The sequence below is a fragment of the Myotis daubentonii genome, chromosome 14, assembly GCF_963259705.1.
Source record: "Myotis daubentonii chromosome 14, mMyoDau2.1, whole genome shotgun sequence".
NCBI classification, from domain to species: domain Eukaryota; kingdom Metazoa; phylum Chordata; class Mammalia; order Chiroptera; family Vespertilionidae; genus Myotis; species Myotis daubentonii.
Window position 1 is genome coordinate 23,064,052 of NC_081853.1, and position 20,516 is coordinate 23,084,567.

General features: G+C 49.6%; 1 protein-coding gene across 14 annotated transcripts; it reads left to right on the forward strand.

Annotated features, from left to right (window-relative positions):
- The first annotated feature begins 3,307 nt into the window (after nt 1-3,307).
- BRPF1 (bromodomain and PHD finger containing 1) lies at nt 3,308-19,489 on the forward strand. 14 transcript variants are annotated; one of them, XM_059663478.1, is made up of 14 exons: nt 3,308-3,708; nt 4,652-4,922; nt 5,590-6,198; nt 9,750-10,709; nt 11,416-11,578; nt 12,464-12,595; nt 12,987-13,133; nt 13,909-14,218; nt 14,959-15,282; nt 15,607-15,921; nt 16,389-16,536; nt 17,111-17,468; nt 17,806-17,960; nt 18,620-19,489. In XM_059663478.1, the coding sequence occupies exons 3-14, from the start codon at nt 5,600-5,602 to the stop codon at nt 18,801-18,803; spliced, it is 3,795 nt and encodes a 1,264-aa protein (XP_059519461.1). In that variant the 5' UTR covers nt 3,308-3,708; nt 4,652-4,922; nt 5,590-5,599; the 3' UTR covers nt 18,804-19,489. The 14 variants fall into 14 exon arrangements, with proteins under 14 accessions (XP_059519461.1, XP_059519467.1, XP_059519460.1 ...); XM_059663484.1 differs by lacking the exon at nt 4,652-4,922 and having other exon boundaries at nt 17,111-17,247; nt 17,350-17,468; XM_059663485.1 differs by lacking the exon at nt 4,652-4,922 and having other exon boundaries at nt 3,309-3,708; nt 15,607-15,891; nt 17,111-17,247; nt 17,350-17,468.
- Nucleotides 19,490-20,516: the final 1,027 nt, after the last annotated feature.

Consider the following 20,516-nt stretch of genomic DNA (forward strand, 5'->3'; position numbering starts at 1 on the left):
GATTTTTAAAAACATATATATTTTATTGATTTTTTACAGAGAGGGAGAGGGATAGAGTTAGACACATCGATGAGAGAGAAACATCGATCAGCTGCCTCCTGCACTCCTCCTATTGGGGATGTGCCTGCAACCAAAGTACATGCCCTTGACCGGAATCGAACCTGGGACCTTTCAGTCCGCAGGCTGACGCTCTATCCACTGAGCCAAACCAGTTAGGGCCTTTATTAATTTTTTTAAATTTTGTTTTATTGCTTAAAATATTACAACGAGTAGTACATATGTCTCCTCTTTTTTTCTTCCCCTTGACCTTCCCCCATCCTCCCCTACGCCCCAGTGTCTTGTGTCCGTTGGTTATGCTTATATGCATGCATACAAGTCCTTTGGTTGATCTCTTACCCCCCTCCTCTACAACCCTCCCCGGCCTCCTGCTGTAGTTTGACAGTCTGTTCGATGCTGCTCTGCCTCTGTATCTATTTTTGTTCATCAGTTTATAATGGTCTTTATTATCCATAAATGAGTGAGATCATGTGGTATTTTTCTTTCATTGACTGGCTTATTTCACTTAGCATAATGTCTTTATTGATTTTTAAGAGAGGAAGGGAGAGGGAGAGAGAGATAGAAACATCAGTGATGAGAGAGGATCACTGATTGGCTGCCTTCTGCATGGCCCCTACTGGGGATGGAGCCCACAACCGAGGCATGTGCCCTTGGCCTGAATCAAACCTGGGACCCTTCAGTTCGCAGGCTGACGCTCTATCCACTGAGCCAAACCGGCCAGGGCTCATCAGACTCTTTAAGGGGTTCCTGAATTCAAAAGAGATCAGAATTTTTTGTTTGTTTGTTTGTTTGTTTTGTTAATCCTCACCCAAGGATATTTTTTCCATTGATTTTTAGAGAGAGTGGAAGGGAGGGGGAGAGACAGAGAAAAACATCCATGTAAAAGAGATACACTGACTGGTTGCCTCCCACACACACTCCAAACCAAGGCCAGGGATTGAGCCTGCAACCTATGTACCTGCCCTTGATCAGACTCGAACCCAGGACCCTTCAGTATTCCAACCGTCGCTCTAATCACTGAGTGATTGACTAGGACAAAAGAGGTCAGCTTTAAAATGACTATATTGCCCTGACTGGTTTGGCTCAGTGGATAGAGCATCGGCCTTCGGACTGAGGGGTCCTGGGTTCGATTCCAGCCAAGGGCATGTGCCTTGGCTGTGGGCACATCTCCAGTGGGGGGTGTGCAGGAGGCAGCTGATTGATGTTTCTTGCTCTATCCCTCTCCCTTCCTCTCTGTAAAAAATCAATTAAAATGACTATATTAACTCTGTTTTCATCCATTTAGTCTGAGTTTTCTGAATGAGGATAATAAAAACAGCTAATATTTTGAGTATTCATTACATATCACACACTATACTAGGTGATTTATAAGCATCATCTATTTAATCCTCACAACAACTCTGTGAGGTAGGACTATATTTTCTCTCCATTTAACAAATGAGGAAACTGAGGTTCAGAGTGATTAAGTCACTTATTGAACTCTTCAGTTTGACTCCAGATCCCAAGATCTTAACCAGCAAACATCTTCCTGGAGTGTCGATTTTATTAAGATGGTTTGGTGTTGTTGTTTTTTGGAAAACACTGTATAGAAAAACATACATTATAGTGGGTCGAATGCAAGGTTTGAAATAACATAAAATAGAAGTTTCCAGATCCTTTGGGCTTTGCCCCCAAACCCTGAAAGACTCTTTCACACACCTCTTTGATGGCAAAACTGGAGGCTTAGTGAGAAGCATGTTTAACAAATGGACTCTCCCTAGCACCAAAGTTCTCCAAAGCCCCCAAGAACTATCAATAAAGCTTTGGAGCTGCGTTTTACAAGAAATTTGAGGTAGGAAGAATTTAACAACTTGCCCTAGTTCGTGTAGCTACTAAGTGGCCTAGCCACATTAAAACCAGCTGTCTGTGTTTTTAAAATTTATTGATGAGCCCTGGCCGGTTTAGCTCAGTCGGCCTGCAGACTGAAGGGTCCTGGGTGCGATCCCGGTCAAGGGCACATGCCTGGGTTGGGGGCTCCATCCCGGGTGGGGGGCATGCAGGAGGCAGCCAATCAATGATTCTCTTTCATCATTGATGTTTCTATCTCTCCCTTCCTCTCTAAAATAAATATAAAAAAATAAAATTTATTGATGAGAGAAACATTGACCTGTGGTCCCACACACCTATGCATTCATTGGTTGATTCCTGCACGTGCCCTGACCTGGACAGAGCCAGCAACCCAGGTGCATCTGAACGATGCTCCAACCGAGTTATCCTGGCAGAGCCCAGTTCTGAGATCATCTCCCACCTGGCAAACCGTAGCCCTGATACATTTCTCCGCCAACCTACAGGGTTCCAGGTATCCGAATCCCATTTTACCGTAGACAAGCCCTTTCACGCCCCAACAGCCCTCTGCACCTCCCCAAAACCGGTCCCTTCTTTCGGATCCACACCTTGCCTCCAGTCTTGCTCCATTACCTTTCCCAAGCTCCTTCCCTTTCCTTCAGCCACGCCCCGTTATTCCTAACCCGATACCGCCTTTTCCGTCTAGTTCCGCCCCTTTACCTTTCCCAAGTCCCGCCCCTTCCTTGAAGCCTCGCTTCGTTTTCCCCAGGTCTATCCTTTCCTCCAATCCCAGCTCCACCTTCCACACCCATCCGAAGCCCCGCCCTTAGTTTCCTGAGGCCCCACTCGGGTTTAGCCTCACTCTTTGCCCCGGTTCAGTCCCTATTCTCCCAGCCAGGAGGTATTTTACATGTGACCCCGCCCCCTAAAGCCCGCCCCCTCCAAAGCCCCGCCCCACAGGCTGGTTTAGTCTCCTCCAGCCCCGCCCCTACCATAAATCCGGGTCTTCCTTAGGCTCAAGCCCACGTCCCTCTTGCTCCTTGCCCTGCCCCCCCCCCCGCCCCGCCCCATGGCTCTGGCCCCGCCTCGCAGCCTTCCTGGGAGACCAAGGCCAGGACTTCACCGCAGCCGCGGCGCCAGCGTCGGGGAGGGACAAGGGAGGGAGGAGACTGAGGGGGAAGGGAGAAGGGCGGGCTCCTCCAGTCCAGCCCCGCGCTCAACGTTCGGGGCCGCAGATTCGCCACACATGGCCCCACCACTCCGGATCCTGAGTACCGCGACTAAACTCAACTCTAAGATGGAGGTGCTAGAGAAGCCCTGTGGGATGTTCAGGGGGCCCTTACGAGTTCCAGAGGATGGTCTCTGGAGCCTCGGTTGGCGGGCGGAGATTTGTGGCGAAAGTGCAGTTCGGCAGCGCCGCGGCACTACGTTTACCCTGCGCAGACGCCGTCGCCGCCGCTGCTGCCGCCGCCGCTGTCCCTGCCTTTGCCGCCACCGTCTCTGCTGCCGCCGTCCCCGCGCTGCCTCCGGGAGCCTCCATTGTTCCAGCGGCGCCGGGTCCCGAGACCGGGCAATTTAGGGGCTCTCGAAACAGGAGACAGCCGACCGAGTTGAGACACCGGGGCTCCGGCGGAACCGGGAGCGGCGGGGGTCAGCGCGGGAATCCCGGGGAGCCGGGGCCAGAGCGTGGGACGGCAAGGGGCCGGGGTGGCGAGGTCTGAAGTCTCCGGAATTGGGGCTCTCCCTCCCCGGCCCGTCTTTCCCCGCCAAGTGGGGTCGGAGCCCCGGCGGGCGGCCCCGGCGATGAGCCCGGACTCGAGGTGGCCGGTGAGTGCGGGCCTGGGACCAGGGCGAGAGTGGCTAGCGGGGAAGGAGTTGAGTACTTTTGTGGGGCGTGCACTGAGCAGTCCTGCCCAGGTGCCCCTCGGGCCGCTCCAACCCCCTCCAGGCGGAAGAACTGACAGTGCCTTCGCTCCCAGCGGGAATCCCGGGCAACAGTGTATCCTTCGTGGCTACCAGGGTCAACTTCAGGAGGGGAGCCTTGTTTAACTTGTTACACTTCGACAAAAGAGAAACCTAGCCTCATCCGGGTAGGGCTGCGGGCAACGCCTGGGCTGGGCCTGATCCCTTCGGCTCCCGCCCCCAACTTCCTCTAGCCCCCTGAGTTACGCCGCCACCCCCCTGGGCCCACAGCCTTTCAGATCTAAGTTTTTGGCTCCCTCCCCTGTGCCTCTGCCACTGACTCCCAGCGGGACATCAGCCCGGGTCTCTGTGCTACTTCGGAAGCTGGGGAGCCAGGGCAGCAGAGCTGTAGTGTTCACCAGGGACCCATCACTGAAAGAGGAGAGCTTATTTGTGCTTCTAATTGGTCTGTATTTAAAGACACAGAAGCAGGTAGGAAGTAGAAGGGAGCTGGCGTTTAACTAATAGTTTTACTGACATGGAAGTTGGGTGCTTTGACAAAGAGAGGCTGAAGCAGCCCACTTGCTTGGTTAAGTTGCAGGAGAATAGAGGCCTAGAGGGGTCCTTGTTTGTCAGGGAGCTCAGGGTGGCACTACCTGGAATGGTGCCAAGTCCCTAGCTGAATTGTTAAACTCAACTAAGCCTGGAGAAACTGGGGCAGTCTCTGACTAAGCTGGGCTTCCTGGGGGCTGGTGCCATCTGCTGTCTCCATTCACCCAGGAACACTGGAGAGGAGAATGGGAGGGCCCTGAGGACCAGCATGGAGTTGAGTGTGCCTGGATTGTCTTGTTCCTGTTTGTACCCTTAGGACTTGGTACAGCTGCCAGGGCCAGGACATAGACTTCCCCTCAAGACCTCAGAAATGAACTAATTCTTTCTATAATCCAGTGATTCTGCTGGATACCAGGACTAAATCATTGCTACCCATTCAAGCTACTACATGGGCTAACACTAGCCTTCATCCATCTCTCTCAGCCCCAAATCTGCTGATCCCTCATTCCTCTATTCATTCAACACATTATTCATTCATTTGCCAAAAACTGAATGTCCACTGCATTCCAAGTACTGGGGATATAAAGGTGGGTAGGCTCTGGTGTCTGCAGTGCATAGCTCCCAGACTAGTGGGAGGAGACAAAGAGGTGAAAATGGAATGCTATGAAAGCAGAGTTCCCCATAGGAGAGACAAAGACATAACAGAAGTGACATTTAATCTGGGTTTTGAAGAATGAGTAGGAGCTCACCAATCAGAAAGGATGGAAGGCATTCCAATAGAGATCGTCTTGCAGGAAGGAGAGGTTATAACTTTCAAGAAATGGCAAGTTGCCTTGGATAGACAGAAACACAACTGCAACTGGTGAAAAGAAGAGTCTGGAAAGGAGGACTAGGGCCAAACAATGAAAGGAGCACTTGAATGTCAACATAGGGAATTTGGATATTATCCTGAAGTAAGTAGGGAACATCAGAAAGCTTTTAATCATAGATTGAAATGACTGTTGCTACTTGGTAAAAACATCACTCTGGCCACATTATGCAATATTAGGCTAGAAGAGGTGAGGCATAGGGCAGAATAACCAGGCAAGAGGTGATGAGGCCCATAGTGTGGCCATGATGTGGAGAAGATGGTATTTGCATATGCTATAGAGGTGGGCTGGCCAGGATCCTTGAAGAGAGGAAGGGCTGGAGGGAGTGGGGGGAGTGGTCATAAACTCTTCCCCAGGCCTATGCTAACTTATCTGTAAATTCTAGATGTGACAGCATGGGGGTGGACTTTGACGTGAAGACTTTCTGCCACAACTTGCGGGCAACTAAGCCACCATATGAATGCCCCGTGGAGACTTGCCGCAAGGTCTACAAGAGTTACAGTGGTATTGAGTACCACTTGTACCATTATGACCACGACAACCCACCACCCCCGCAGCAGACTCCTCTCCGTAAGCACAAGAAGAAGGGGCGCCAGTCACGCCCAGCCAACAAGCAGTCACCCAGCCCCTCAGAGGTATCACAGTCACCCAGCCGTGAGGTGATGAGCTATGCACAGGCCCAGCGCATGGTGGAGGTAGACCTGCACGGCCGCGTCCATCGCATCAGCATCTTTGACAACCTAGATGTGGTGTCAGAGGATGATGAGGCCCCCGAGGAGGCCCCTGAGAATGGCAGCAACAAAGAGAACACTGAGACGCCGGCTGTGACTCCCAAGTCAGGCAAGCATAAGAACAAGGAGAAGCGCAAGGATTCCAACCATCACCACCACCATAATGCTTCTGCCAGCACCACTCCCAAGTTGCCAGAGGTTGTATACCGGGAGCTGGAGCAAGACACCCCTGATGCCCCACCCCGGCCAACTTCCTATTACCGGTAAGGCCACCTCCGCCTCCTAACTCTGGAACACTGGTCAAGCAGGGCTCGGGAGCGGAGAGCAGTGACAGGCAGCAGACAGGAGAATAGCAGGGATGAAGGATAGCAGCAGCACACTCTTAGGGCAGTAAGAGGAACAGTACTCCAGCTAATGATGGTGGCACTTACTATAACTACTCCTTCATGTTGTTCTCATAACCCACTTAGGTAGGTATTGTTCTCATTCCACAGATGAGGAAACTACAGAAAGGGGGCTAGACTTACCAAAAGTCAAAGGCCAGTAGGTAGCTGAACCAGTATTCAAACCCAGGTTCTTTTGACGCCAAAGCTGCACTATTTCCACTGTATCAGAGGATCCCTTCTCTGGTTCCTGAGCCTCTCCATTCCCTCACTGTGTGACTTTGGGAAAGGCATCTGGCTCTGGTATTCTAGTGACCCCATCTGTAGAGCTGGTTTAATATTCCTCTGCTGGTTTAAAGGTAAAAGACTGGGACACTGATTTCATAAGGTCCTAAAAGCAATTTGTAAATCTGCAGGGGTAATTTTCCCATTGTTCTGTTATTTAGCATGCCCATCCTTTAGCATGCCTAAGTGGTGTTTCCATCAACTATATTTTGTAATCCTCCAATGGCCTTTTTATTTATCTCCTGGTACCCCACTTCCTTCCAAAAGTTTGTCACAGTGGCTCTCTTTTGTTTTTTTCACAGTGGCTCTTAATAAAGTCAAAGGCATAGTCTAAATTCCTTGTAAAAATGAAGGGGTGGGGCAATGTGGTCATAAAATTATATACAGAAAGCCTAGCTGAAGGACGGTACAAAAACCAAGTGTAAAAGTTACCTCTGAGAGTAGGCATCCAAGGCAAAAAAGGCATTCTGATGAGTTAGTTAAGGAGCAATCTTTGGTGTCAACTAATCAGAAGGCCTGATCTCTGAGAAGGATTTATAAAGGTTTTTATATGAAAAGTTTTTACCAAAAGTGCCATTCATATGATGATATACTAATGTCATAAAAGGCAAATCTCACAAAAGCAAATCTGTGGGAACCCAAGTAATTTGGCTCAGTGTGTCACTTTTTTCTCTCGCCTGTTCTTGTCTTAGCCAGTCTCCTTCCTTTCTATCCAGCCCAGCTTCACCTCCTTCTGATTTTCCACTATCTCTTTTCTGTTAGACTGTCATGTCCATCCCCAACACAGAGGCCCCTCAGGGCCTGCCCCCTCCTAATGGCTCCCTCCTAACGGCGCTCTTTGCTCTGATAGGCAGCTTAGCCCAGCTCATTCTGCTCCTTTTCTTCTTCCTTCCACTCTTACCTCCTGGGGATCAGGTCTGTTCTCCAGGGCAGATTCACTTTTTCCTCCTGGGGATCAGGTCTGTTCTCTATCAGTTGGAGGTATGTTGCATGTAATTTATTACTGTTGTTAGCAAAACGGAAATTATTTGCTTTCCATGTAAATTTGGGAAGAATTGAGATAATCTAATAACACCACTTTCTCTTGCTTGCATCTGAGTGCTTTCTTGAGGGGGAGTAGGAGGGTGGAGTGTCAGCTGGTGAGCCAGGAATTCTACATGACATGCAACCTACCTTATCTGTGCTGTAGCCTGTAATCTGGGTGCACTGTGGAAGTGTGTTATGCACCATCAGGTAAGGTCTTGGCAGAGGAAAGTTTTGGAGCTGTTTTCAAGGTCTGGAAGGGGCCATATGGTTCACACTATCTCTGAGCCACACCCTTTTTCAAGGATGAGGGCATTGTAGTCACCTTTGGGAAGAGGTAAGGGCTAAGGAATAAGTTGCTTCCTATAGACATAGCATTTAAGTCTCTCTCTTCCCTTCCACCCCCAAAATACCTTTCAAATGAACAACACTGGGAACCTGTTTCTGTGTGGTAAATCAAACATGGTTCTTGCCTCTATCCTATGGAGAAGTTCAACACATAAACAGCTATAATCGAAGCAAGGTGGTTGGTCAGGGTTATACAAAAGCTAATGATAAACCTAACATTTATTGAGTACTTACTGCATGCCAGGTACCGTTCCTAAATACTTTACTTGTATTAACTCACTTAATGCTTACAATAGCTATATGAAATAAGTCCATATTAACATCACCACTTTAAGATGAAGAAACCTAGGCCCAGGGAGGCTAGCTCACTTGCCTGCTATCATATAAAGATGGCTCCAGCCCGGCTGGCATGGCTCGGCGGTGAGTGTTGACCTATGAACCAGGAGGTCACAGTTTGATTCCTGGTCAGGGCACATGCCCAGACTGATCCCCAGTGGGGGTTATGCAAGAGGCAGCTGATCAATGCTGCTTCTCTCATTGATGTTTCTCCCCCCCCCCCCTTCTCTCTTCCTCCCTGAAATCAATAAAAATATATTTTTAAAAATAAAATAATATGGCTCCAGAGCCTGTTTGCCTGGCCTGCTCTAGCACCAGAGCCCCATTTCCCTTGTGGAGAGAAGAGGTGCAGCTTGCTCTGTGCCAGTTGATTTAGCCCATTTAATTTTGTAATTCCATTTAATCCTGACAGCATCTTTGGGAGTAATTATTATTATCTTAATTCTATCATCAATAAAACAGGTTCAGAAAAGAGCAGTGATGCCCTGCAGGTCACAAAGTAGCAGAACCAGATTTTTATTTTTATTTTTTTCAGAGCCAGGATTTAAATTAAGGTTTGTTAGAAGCCAACGCCCCATTCATCCTATTGTAGCTCCCGATAGCTTTACAATACTAGAGTCCAGGTGATCCAGAGCATGGTAAGGGTGTGGGGAGCCCAGTGAGTGGCCCAGGGTGGAGTCTGAATCCTAGCTTTGCCACTTCCTGGTTGTGTGACCTTTCTGTGTTGGGCAATTAATTAACTTCTCAAAGCTTGAATTTCCTCATCTGCAAAATAAGGGCAATAAGAATATTGACCCTATGGCTGTGGTGAAAATAAATGTGGTAATTTAGCACAATACCTGGCTCATAGTATATCTTAACTATTCTGATTGTTATCTCCCAATGCTATCCAGAGAACAAAGACAGTACCTATAGTTTGAGGGAGCCCTGAGCTGGTGCTGGCAACAGCTGACAAGACCCATAGCAGCTCCATTCAGGACACTGCCAACTGGTGCTAAAACAACTTACATATAATTTGCAAGTGACACCTGAGGAACTGCCTTCCACTGGCTCTTTGTACTATCATCCAGATGGATCCTAGCTGCCCCATTTTTCTTCCCTTTAGGAATCTGGTTGAGTCTCTGCACCCCAAGGGAGGCTGTGTAGCAGGTAGGACATGAGGTTTGGAGTTGGCAGGCCTAATGCCACTTCCCAGCTTTACCACTTTCTCACAAGAGAGCTAGGGCAGGTGCAGTAACCTTAAAACTATGCTTCCTTTTCTGCAAAACAGGAATGATTACAGGATCTATAGTGCTTGGGGTTAAGGTAAGGATGGTATGAGACAGCATATGTGAAGGTACAGGCCTGGCCTAGAGTAAATATTTGGCAAATGTAACACACTGTCTTTAAGGGAGGAAAAACTCAACTGTATGATGCTGAGCTGCCTGTGTCCACTGCAGGTACATTGAGAAGTCAGCAGAGGAGCTGGATGAGGAGGTAGAGTATGACATGGATGAAGAGGACTACATCTGGCTGGATATCATGAACGAACGACGGAAGACGGAGGGTGTGAGTCCCATCCCGCAGGAGATCTTTGAGTACTTAATGGACCGGCTGGAGAAGGAGTCCTACTTTGAGAGCCACAATAAAGGCGACCCCAATGCACTAGTGGATGAGGATGCTGTGTGCTGTATCTGCAATGATGGTGAATGCCAGAACAGCAACGTCATCCTCTTTTGTGACATGTGCAACCTGGCTGTGCACCAGGAATGCTATGGCGTCCCCTATATCCCTGAGGGCCAGTGGCTGTGCCGCCGCTGTCTACAATCACCCTCACGTGCTGTGGACTGTGCCCTGTGCCCCAATAAGGGTGGTGCCTTTAAGCAGACAGATGATGGGCGCTGGGCCCATGTGGTGTGTGCCCTGTGGATCCCTGAGGTCTGCTTTGCCAACACAGTCTTCCTGGAGCCAATCGACAGCATCGAGCACATCCCGCCAGCTCGCTGGAAGCTCACCTGCTACATTTGCAAACAGCGGGGCTCAGGGGCCTGCATTCAGTGCCACAAAGCCAACTGCTACACAGCCTTCCACGTGACATGTGCCCAGCAGGCCGGCCTTTACATGAAGATGGAGCCTGTGCGGGAGACAGGTGCCAATGGCACCTCCTTTAGCGTCCGCAAAACAGCCTACTGTGACATCCATACACCCCCAGGTTCAGCTCGCCGGCTGCCTGCCCTGTCCCACAGTGAGGGTGAGGAGGAGGAGGATGAGGAGGAGGATGAGGGTAAGAGTTGGAGTTCAGAGAAGGTTAAGAAGGCCAAGGCCAAGTCCCGGATCAAGATGAAAAAGGCACGAAAGATCCTGGCAGAGAAGAGGGCAGCAGCACCTGTGGTTTCAGTGCCCTGCATTCCACCACACAGGTATGTGGGGAGCAGTGGACAGGTTGGGAAGAACAAACCCTCCTGGAGACTGATAGCCCCCTGAGTGAAGTGACAGGGTTGGGTTATCTTCTTCCTATCAGAAGCTATGTAGAAGTTTAAAAAAAAATCCCAATGAGATTAGCTGTAGCAAGTCACCTGACTCTTACATTAGGAGCCAGAAACTTCCCAGTTTTATCTGGCAGACCTAACATATATTTTAAACTGCCCTTCACTTTGATGGTGTGGTTTAAGTTAGGAAGAAAGAGAATGTAATAGCTACCAGCCACAGAAGAAGAAATAGTCTGACTCTGAAAGGAGAACTGGAATGAAAAGGGGGGAAGGAAATGCTTAAGGAATCACAAAGTAATTACTGCCACTGTGAATCCAAATGAGGGCTGTGATCAGTTATTTTTAACTCTTACTTTACCTAGTCAATTTCCTATACTGTACCTTGTAACGCTCAGTGTGAGTTGGGTATCCCAGGGTCAAATAGAGCAATCTTAGGAGCCAAACTCCCTGACCCCCTGGGGAACAGGGCAGGGTTAGGGATCTGGATTAGTGCTGGGAGCTTGGCTTTCTGTCTGCTGAGGTGCCATTGACGGCACTGTTTGCTCTTTGCCTTAAGCCCGATGTCACAAACTTTTTGACAATAGACTAGCTAGACACCCTTGTTTTACGTAAGAAAATTTGTTATCCTGCTTCCTAGGCTCAGTAAAATTACGAACCGCCTAACAATCCAAAGGAAGAGCCAGTTCATGCAGAGGCTGCACAGCTACTGGACACTGAAGCGCCAGTCACGGAACGGGGTCCCGCTGTTACGTCGCCTGCAGACACATTTGCAGTCTCAGAGGAACTGTGACCAAGTTGGGGTACTGTGTCATATTCCCTGTGGGCTCTGGGAACTAATACCAGGGGATAAGGATCAAGATTTGTAACTATATGTCCTAACCAGTTTGGATCAGTGGATAGAGCATTGGCCTGCGGACTGAAGGGTCCCAGGTTTGATTCCAATCAAGGGCACATGCCTAGGTTGCGGGCTTGAATCCCAGTAGGGGGCGTGCAGGAGGCAGCCAATCAGTGATTCTCTTTCATCATTGATGTTTCTATCTCTCTATCCCACTCCCTTTCTCTCTGAAATCAATAATATATATATATGTATGTATATATATATATGCGTGTGTGTGTGTGTGTGTGTGTGTGTATGTGTGTATGTGCCACACACATATACATATATATATATATATATATGTATATATATATATATATATATATATATATATATATATATATATATATATAAAAAGATTTGTAACTATAGCATCCAGTGTCTGAGAGCTTAGACTGTTCCCTTTTTTAAGCTAGCCTTCAAACCAGGCTCAGGAAGAAATTTTTTTTCTTGAGATGAGGGATGGAAGGGAATGGCAGGGGCATGCTTCCTGGAGGAGAGGGGGAAGGGAATGGCAGGGGCATGCTTCCTGGGGAGAACCAGGAAGAAATTCTTACAAATTATCCACTTGTAGAAGGGTACTGTTCCTATGTGTTTATTCATTTACTCAACAAGTGTATACCAAGCATTGGCACAGGAGACACCTAGGTTGAGGAGCTCCCACTTGAGCTGGCACACCTGCCAGTAAGTTCCTGTGCCCCCTCCTTTGGCTTTACCTGCCCTTAGCCCCAGTTTTCTGGGCTATCCTCTCCTCTGCCCTTTCCTCTGACTCCCTCATCATCTTCTGACTCCCTTTTTGCTTCTACAGAGAGATTCTGAGGATAAGAACTGGGCCCTCAAAGAACAGCTCAAGTCCTGGCAGCGGCTCCGGCATGACCTAGAGAGAGCTCGGCTGCTGGTAGAGCTGATTCGCAAGCGGGAGAAACTCAAAAGGGAGACGGTGAGTGCTCCTGGGCCAGCTCTGTTTTCCAGCGGAGAAAACATATGTGGGAGAAGGAAAAGCATGTGTTGTCTAGCCAGCAAGTAATAGGGTTGATGCTCAATGTGCTCTCGGGCTCACCAGAAACAGAATGTCAGAGGAGAGAATGAATGGAACTCTTAATTATGTGATACAAGTAGCTAGTGCTGTAAGTTAAATCAAGGAAGGGAAAGGCCAGAGTAGTTGGGGAGTTTCACTGGGTGGGTTGTTGTAGAACATAGACCTGAGTGAGTATACCCAGCTGTTGGGGGTGGGAAGGAAGGCGAATTCCCAAACCAGCTTTGACCATCTCCTCAGACCTCTACCAAGGGACTGGCCTGGGCCTGGCTGATTGGGCCTTTATGTGTGTCAGATCAAGGTCCAGCAGATTGCCATGGAGATGCAGCTGACCCCTTTTCTCATCCTCCTTCGCAAAACCTTGGAGCAGCTCCAAGAGAAGGACACAGGCAACATCTTCAGCGAGCCGGTCCCTCTGTCTGAGGTAACCGAATTGGACGAAGTAAGAATCCCTTCCCCTCACTCCACCTTCTTTCTGTTCCTCTCTCAGTTGGACCCCTGCTGCAGGTCTGGGCCAGGGACTAGGAGGGGACCTTGAAGAGAGGGGCTTGGTGGCTCGGGGGCTCCAGGATGAACTGGCGCCACATGCATCACATGGACTCTGTCTTGTCCCTTTCATACTACAAGTGCCCAGAATGGGAGGCAATCTGCACTCCCCAGAGGCAGGGACTGAGTCTGCCAAATGAATAGCCACGGGGCAGGAAGACACTTTCTGGATGCTGACCCCTAGAACAGAGACTTTAGAAGGCTCAGCACCTAAAGAACCAGCTCTGAAGCCCTAGGTTCTGATTGGCAGACTCTTCTTTCTAAAAGGTATAAAATGAGAGGCCTAAGGCAGCAGCCTCTTTATAAGTCTTAATGATAAGCAAAAAAGAGCTATAGGAATGCAAGCTCGTATTACTTCCAGAGGACTCCCCTAGCTATTTTCTTGTTGAAGCCTCATACGGCTGTAGGAGGTGGATTTGGCAGTAATTTTATCACTTTTCCAGGCCAGGAAAAGAAGGTCCAGAGAGGTTAAGAGACTTGCCAAGATCACACAGCTTGTGACTGGTAAAGTCAAGACTGAATCCAGCTCTCTTTTCCCCTGAGCTATACGCCTACCTCTAACTGGTGGGAGGAGGTTACTGGATGCATTTCAAAGGGTAGTATTAGGGGCAGGGGTTCAGGGGGAATGAGAAGCATATCTCCACTTAGCTACACCTACCCTGTTCTCCCAGGTACCTGACTACCTAGACCACATCAAAAAGCCCATGGATTTTTTCACCATGAAGCAGAACTTGGAGGCTTATCGCTACCTGAACTTTGATGATTTTGAGGAGGACTTCAACCTCATCGTCAGCAACTGCCTCAAGTATAACGCCAAGGACACCATCTTCTACCGGGCAGCGGTGCGGCTCCGTGAGCAGGGTGGTGCTGTGCTCCGCCAGGCCCGGCGCCAGGCAGAAAAAATGGGCATTGACTTTGAGACGGGCATGCATATCCCCCACAACCTGGCTGGAGACGAGGCCCCACACCACACTGAAGATGGTGGGTGATGAGTCACACACACATAAGAGGCCAATGCTAGGGATGAACAGCTTTCCAAAAGTCCCCTCCTGGGAGCAGGCAGTGTAGGTGGGAAGCACTTAGGCTGAGCAGTGACAAGCTATCCCCAGGAAGCCAGGCTGGTGAATGGATAGCAATGCCTGTCAGCTCACATCTTGGTTCTGCTATTTTATGGCTGTTCCTGGCGAGCAGCTGAGGGGAGAAGGGTTTCTTTTTCTTTTCTTTTTTAAATATATTTCTTTATTGATTTCAGAGAGGAAGGGAGAATGAGAGAGAGATAGAAACATCAATGATGAGAAACACTGATCGGCTGCCTCCTGCACGCCCCCCACCGGGGATCGAGCTCGCAACCCAGGCATGTGCCCTTGGCTGGAGTCGAACCTGGGACTCCAGTCCATAGGCTAATATCCACTGAGTCAAGCCTAGGACTCTTTTCTTTTTATTAATATATTTTTATTGATTTCAGAGAGAAAGGGAGAGGTAGAGAGAGAGAAACATCAATGATGAGAGAATCATTGATCGGCTGCCTCCTGCACGCCTCACACTGGGGACTGAGCCCGCAACCAGGCATGTGCCCTAACCAGGAATGGAACCGTGACCTCCTGATTCAACCATCTAGTGACACCGACCGGGCAAGAGTGGGTTTCTTACTGCCTGTCCAGATTTAAGGGGGCCAAAGAGCTGCTCTGAATCTGACCTTTTCCCCCTATCCCCACTCCTAGCAGCAGAGGAGGAGCGGCTGGTCCTGTTGGAGAACCAGAAGCACCTGCCAGTGGAAGAGCAGCTGAAGTTGTTGCTGGAACGGTTGGATGAAGTGAATTCCAGCAAGCAGAGTGTGGGCCGCTCACGGCGCGCAAAGATGATCAAGAAAGAGATGACAGCACTTCGGCGGAAGCTTGCCCACCAGCGGGAAACTGGAAGGGATGGGCCTGAGCGCCATGGCCCTTCCAGCCGGGGCAGCCTGACACCTCACCCAGCAGCCTGTGACAAGGATGGGCAGACAGACAGTGCCGCTGAGGAGAGCAGCAGCCAGGAGACAAGCAAAGGTCTGAACCCCATAACAAGGTGGACCCCAAAGCAAATTAGACTTTGACTCTGCAGCACACACTCAGCCCCTGCCATCCCCAAGGCAGAGGTCTTTCCTGCACAGCTAGCTGTACTTTCTCCCTCATTCCCCAATCAGGGGCCTCTTAGCTGTATCTCTGGCTATTTGTATAAGAGACACTGTTCCCAATTCCATGACCCTCAAATCATTTCCCCACCAATAGCTGGAGTATTGGACTTATACACCCAGGGCATACCCTGGATGACATCTGCCCTTCCCACATCAGGCCCCTCACCAACTTTCCTTCTCTCTTTCTCTGCTCCAGGCCTGGGTCCCAACATGTCCTCAACCCCCGCACATGAGGTGGGCAGGAGAACCTCAGTTCTGTTCTCCAAAAAGAACCCGAAGACAGCTGGACCGCCCAAGAGGCCGGGCCGGCCCCCCAAAAACCGGGAGAGCCAGATGACCCCCAGCCACGGAGGCAGTCCTGTGGGGCCCCCTCAGCTTCCCATCATGGGCTCCCTGCGTCAGCGCAAGCGGGGTAGGAGCCCCCGGCCCAGTTCGAGCTCAGACAGCGACAGTGATAAATCCACAGAAGACCCCCCAATGGGTGAGCCTCACCACCCAGTACCCCAAGAGAGTGAGCAAAGCTACTATCTTTCCCAACATAACTTCCACCTATCCCTTCATTTTCCCATAATATCTCAGAGCTAGAAGGGCCCTTAGGAATCATTTAATTCAATCCCCTCATTTTACAGACTGGGAAACTGAAACCCAAAGACACTGATCCAGCTAGATTCCCATCCAAGCCCCCCTCCATTGTATCACTTCACCTTTTCTCTTCTCATCCTCCTTGGTGATCTCTTGCCCTTTAAGCCATTTTTGTCCTAAGGTCTATAACTGCTGAGGGAAGTGTAAGGGGTGGGGCAGGGCTGTGGCCAGCTGTGGTGGACACCACCCAGAGCTAGCTCTGCTGGCCAAGGTTGGAGGAATATTCCAGCACAGAAAGGGAAGCCAAGGCTCTTAAGTACCTCTTACCCCCATGTCATCTCTGATCTACATCTTCCTGACCGATTCCTTCCCTCCTCCCCTTCCCCCCCAACCAAGACTTACCAGCCAATGGCTTCAGCAGTGGAAACCAGCCAGTCAAGAAGAGTTTCTTGGTATATCGTAATGACTGCAGCCTTCCCCGGAGCAGCTCAGACTCTGAGTCCAGCAGCAGTAGCAGCAGCAGTGCTGCCTCAGATCGGACCAGGTACCGGCCCTCCAGATCAAGGCCTGCCTCTGGGATGCCCTTCTGGGTTTCCCTGTGGGAAGTGGGGTGGCAGCCATCTCAGCCTAGATTAAGATGGCTCAAATCCAAGGTTCTCTGAAAAATAAATGAAATAGATGAGCGTATCACCATAATGGAATGGAGGGAACCATACAGGGTTCAGCTGATGTTTTAGAGCAGAGGGCATAAACTCTTGCTTTGTGGCCTGGATTTGGCCTACAGACATATTTTGTTTGGCCAGCATGGTGAGTTTTTAAAAATGAATTCAGAGGTACCACATAAAATTCCCAGTTTCTGTGTTCTTTTTAAAAACTAGGTCTGGCAAATCTGGCCAGTATTGCTTTTAGACAGGGTATACATTCATCATCACCACTGCCAAACCCAGCCCACATCAGTCAAATCACTGCCAAGCCACTGAGAGCATTTGGATTTGAAAATCTTTAAGTAGTTTTTGCTTTCCAAAAATCTTAGACGCTGGGGGTTTAAAGAAGAAAGGACACCCACCATGCCATTCTCCACTCTTCTTTGAGCTGAGCTCCCTTTGTTTTGTCTACAGCACAACACCCTCAAAACAAGGCAGGGGCAAGCCCTCCTTCTCTCGGGGCACATTCCCAGAGGACAGCAGTGAAGATACCTCAGGCACTGAGAATGAGGCCTACTCCGTGGGTACTGGCCGCGGCGTGGGCCACAGCAGTAAGTACCCTCGCCCAAGGCCAGGGATGCTGGGGCCCCAGTGTCCGGGCCTTACCAGCCCCCTGTCTGCTGATCTGCCCCCTCTCTCCCATTCCTGTGAAGTGGTAAGGAAGAGTCTGGGCCGGGGAGCTGGCTGGCTGTCAGAGGATGAGGACTCCCCGCTGGATGCTCTGGACCTTGTGTGGGCCAAGTGCCGAGGGTACCCATCGTACCCAGCTCTGGTAGGCTTCTCCTTTTTTTTGTCATAACCCTTGCCTGTCAACCCCAGAATGCAGACTTACAATTAGTAGACTTTTTCTACTCTCTGCTGAGCTGCAGAGTACAAGGGTCTTTGGCAGGTAGAGAATTACAGGCCCCTGATTAGTTTCTCCAGCTTTCCCTTTTCCTTCCCATGACCCCTTGGGCTCTGAAGTAATTCAGCATAGGAAGAAGGTCAGCATTGCAGTAGCATGATAATCTTTCCATGTCTCTACTTCAAAGGAGTCTCCAAATTCTTAGGTAGAGTAAGCCTTGGGGAAGAGGGGACTGAACCAAACCAAGGTCTTACTATTCCTTCAGATCATTGATCCAAAGATGCCCCGGGAAGGTATGTTCCACCATGGGGTTCCCATTCCTGTGCCCCCACTAGAGGTGCTGAAACTTGGGGAGCAGATGACCCAGGAAGCCCGAGAGCATCTCTACCTCGTCCTCTTCTTTGACAACAAGCGAACCTGGTAAGGGAGGAGGGGAGCATGTGGTGACTCACAGCCACAAATACAACCCTGGAAATGGGGGCAGACTGTGAGGAAATTCCAGCAACAGACAGGCTGGGCTGTCACCAATCAGTGGGGGAGGGACTTAGGCCTTTAAGAAAAAGTCTGAGCAACTGATTGGGCACAGCTGACAAACAGCTGTGACTAGAAAACAAAGAACCATCAGTGACTGACAAATATGGGAGTGGCTCCCCACCCAGATCGAGGTGATTTCTATACTTAGTTTTCCCACCTCTGCCTCCATGGTGACAAGATTAGGATAAAGCAGGCATAAAGTCAGACTCTGAATCCCTCTTCTGTCTCGTTTACATAATGTAATCTTTTTGTTAACTATACGCAGAGGATTTTTAATACCAGTAAAGTCTGCTTGGAGCCTGTGGGACAGGGTACTATTTCAGGTTAGGTCAGGGCTCCTTTTTGCACCCATAAATACCTTGTGGTTACCGCTCAGTGTGACAGTTGACTGGGCTCTTTTATCACTGTGAACAGTTATTTGAGGGCAGGGAACCCCAGTGCCCACCAGAGCCTCGTTCTCAGGAGGTGTTTTTAAATGAGTGAGGAAGGCTGGTGCTTATTGCTCTCCCAGAGATGATTTAATTGATCCTCACTTCCTCTTGTAGGCAATGGCTGCCTAGGACTAAGCTGGTGCCTCTGGGTGTGAACCAGGACCTCGACAAGGAGAAGATGCTAGAGGGCCGCAAGTCTAACATCCGCAAATCAGTGCAGATTGCCTACCATAGGGCTCTGCAACACCGCAGCAAGGTCCAGGGCGAGCAGAGCAGCGAGACCAGTGATAGTGACTGATACTGCCCAGCACAGCCCAATCTACGGTGCCCTGCCACCTCTCTCCCCTTTGCTCACTGTCCTGGAGTGGCACCGGCCTCTGCACTGACTCATTCCTGGTCTTGGGGCCAGTCTCAGGGGAAGCTGGGTGGGGGAGGTCCCTCCTGCCCTGAGTGCAGCTGGACTGTACAGAACACTCCAAGGGCCCATGGTAGCTCTGTGCAAAGAGAGGGGAGGTCCCACAGGCCAGAAAGCTCCAGAGACCTCACAGCATTGCAGTGCAGAGTGGTGGGCCAAGGTTAGGACACTGCATAAAACAGGCCATCCCATCACCTCTGCCTGCTCATGCCAGGAGAATCCATAACTGCCTAGTGGCCTGAGGCCTGTGCAGGTAATATGGTGAATGGGCATCCGCCCTGCCTAACAGTGGGATTGATGTCTGTCCAGCCTGGAAGAGGGGCACTAGGTGACCCCCTCCCCTGCTTTTGTAAATACTGTAATTAGTGGAGAATTTAAATTATTCTCATTTGTAACTGCGTTTCCGGTCGCGCCAGAGTCATTTGGTACTAAAAAGACTGGGGCCTGTCCCCTCTCCCCTCCTTCCCATAGATTCCCCACCTTTCAAACTGGTTTGTATTTATTTCAAAAGAAGAAAATATATTGATTCTTAGAAAATAAATTGTTTGGAATTCTTGGTTCTTGCCTTCTGCCAGGGCAAAGAGAGTTTCTGTTCCCCAGGGATGGCAAATAATTGGGCCCAAGTGTTGCTGGCTGCTCTGCATATTGCATTTGTAAGACAACAGCAAAGATAATATGACAGCTCTCATTTCCCATGCACTTACTGAGTGTCAATACCCGTGCTAGCTCCTTTAGATACGGTTTCATGTAATCCTTGCATTAACTATAGGAACGGTTAATAATAGGGTGGTTATTTCTACAAAGACATAGATTTTGAAAAATTAAGTAACTTGCCTAAGTTCTCACTAGGAAGTTGCCAGAAAGCTCCAGAGACCTCACAGCAGTGTAGTGCAGGGCAGTGGGCCAAGGTTAGCACCCTGCATAAACAGGCCAGGAGAAGCCATACTGCCTAGTGGCCTGAGGCCTGTGCAGGTGGTGAGGTGAACGGGCATCCGCCTCCCAGTGGGAATGACGCTGTCCCACTAGCATCCGAACTCAGGTCTGTTGTCTACAATTTAACCAGTACGTGCAGCTGCTAGAGGAAGAGTCAGCTGCGCGTTCTTTCATGAACGTCGGATGTTTCAAGTTCTTCAACGGTAGGATTGTCCAAGTGTTTCAGAGCCACTAGAGCTGTGACTTTCCCCTTCTTAACTGGGGACAGAGCAGGACTATAAACAGTTGCTGTTCTTCATTCATTCCCAACCCTGGCTCCTTTTCTGATTCAGACATTTTTTGAAGGAATGTCTTCCAAGTGCTAGGCACCTGTGGGCTGGTGTGCCAATGGATGAAACAGTCACAGGAAGCAGCTGCGGAGGGTTTTGGAGCTACTGAGTGGATGTGCGACAACAGCATGTCTGACGATACCAAGTTGCTGGTGCTCCCTGCGAGGTAATGGGGGTGGGGCACAAAGAAATCAGCGGTAAATCTCGCCCTTCAGGAATCTGCGGTCTAATCATCGATAACCAAAAATCACTATGCTAGGAGGAAAAAAAAAAAGTCGCCGGATAAAAGCACAGGTCTAGCTTTTTGTGACTTTCTCCAGAAGGGAAGAAATCA

Coding starts and splice junctions, on each gene's coding strand:
- BRPF1 (XM_059663478.1), top strand. CDS start 5,600: ATGGGGGTGGACTTTGACGTGAAGACTTTCTGCCACAACTTGCGGGCA. Junction 15,283..15,606: donor CAGCCAGGAGACAAGCAAAG/GTCTGAACCCCA, acceptor TCTCTGCTCCAG/GCCTGGGTCCCAACATGTCC. Junction 16,537..17,110: donor GCTGCCTCAGATCGGACCAG/GTACCGGCCCTC, acceptor TTTTGTCTACAG/CACAACACCCTCAAAACAAG.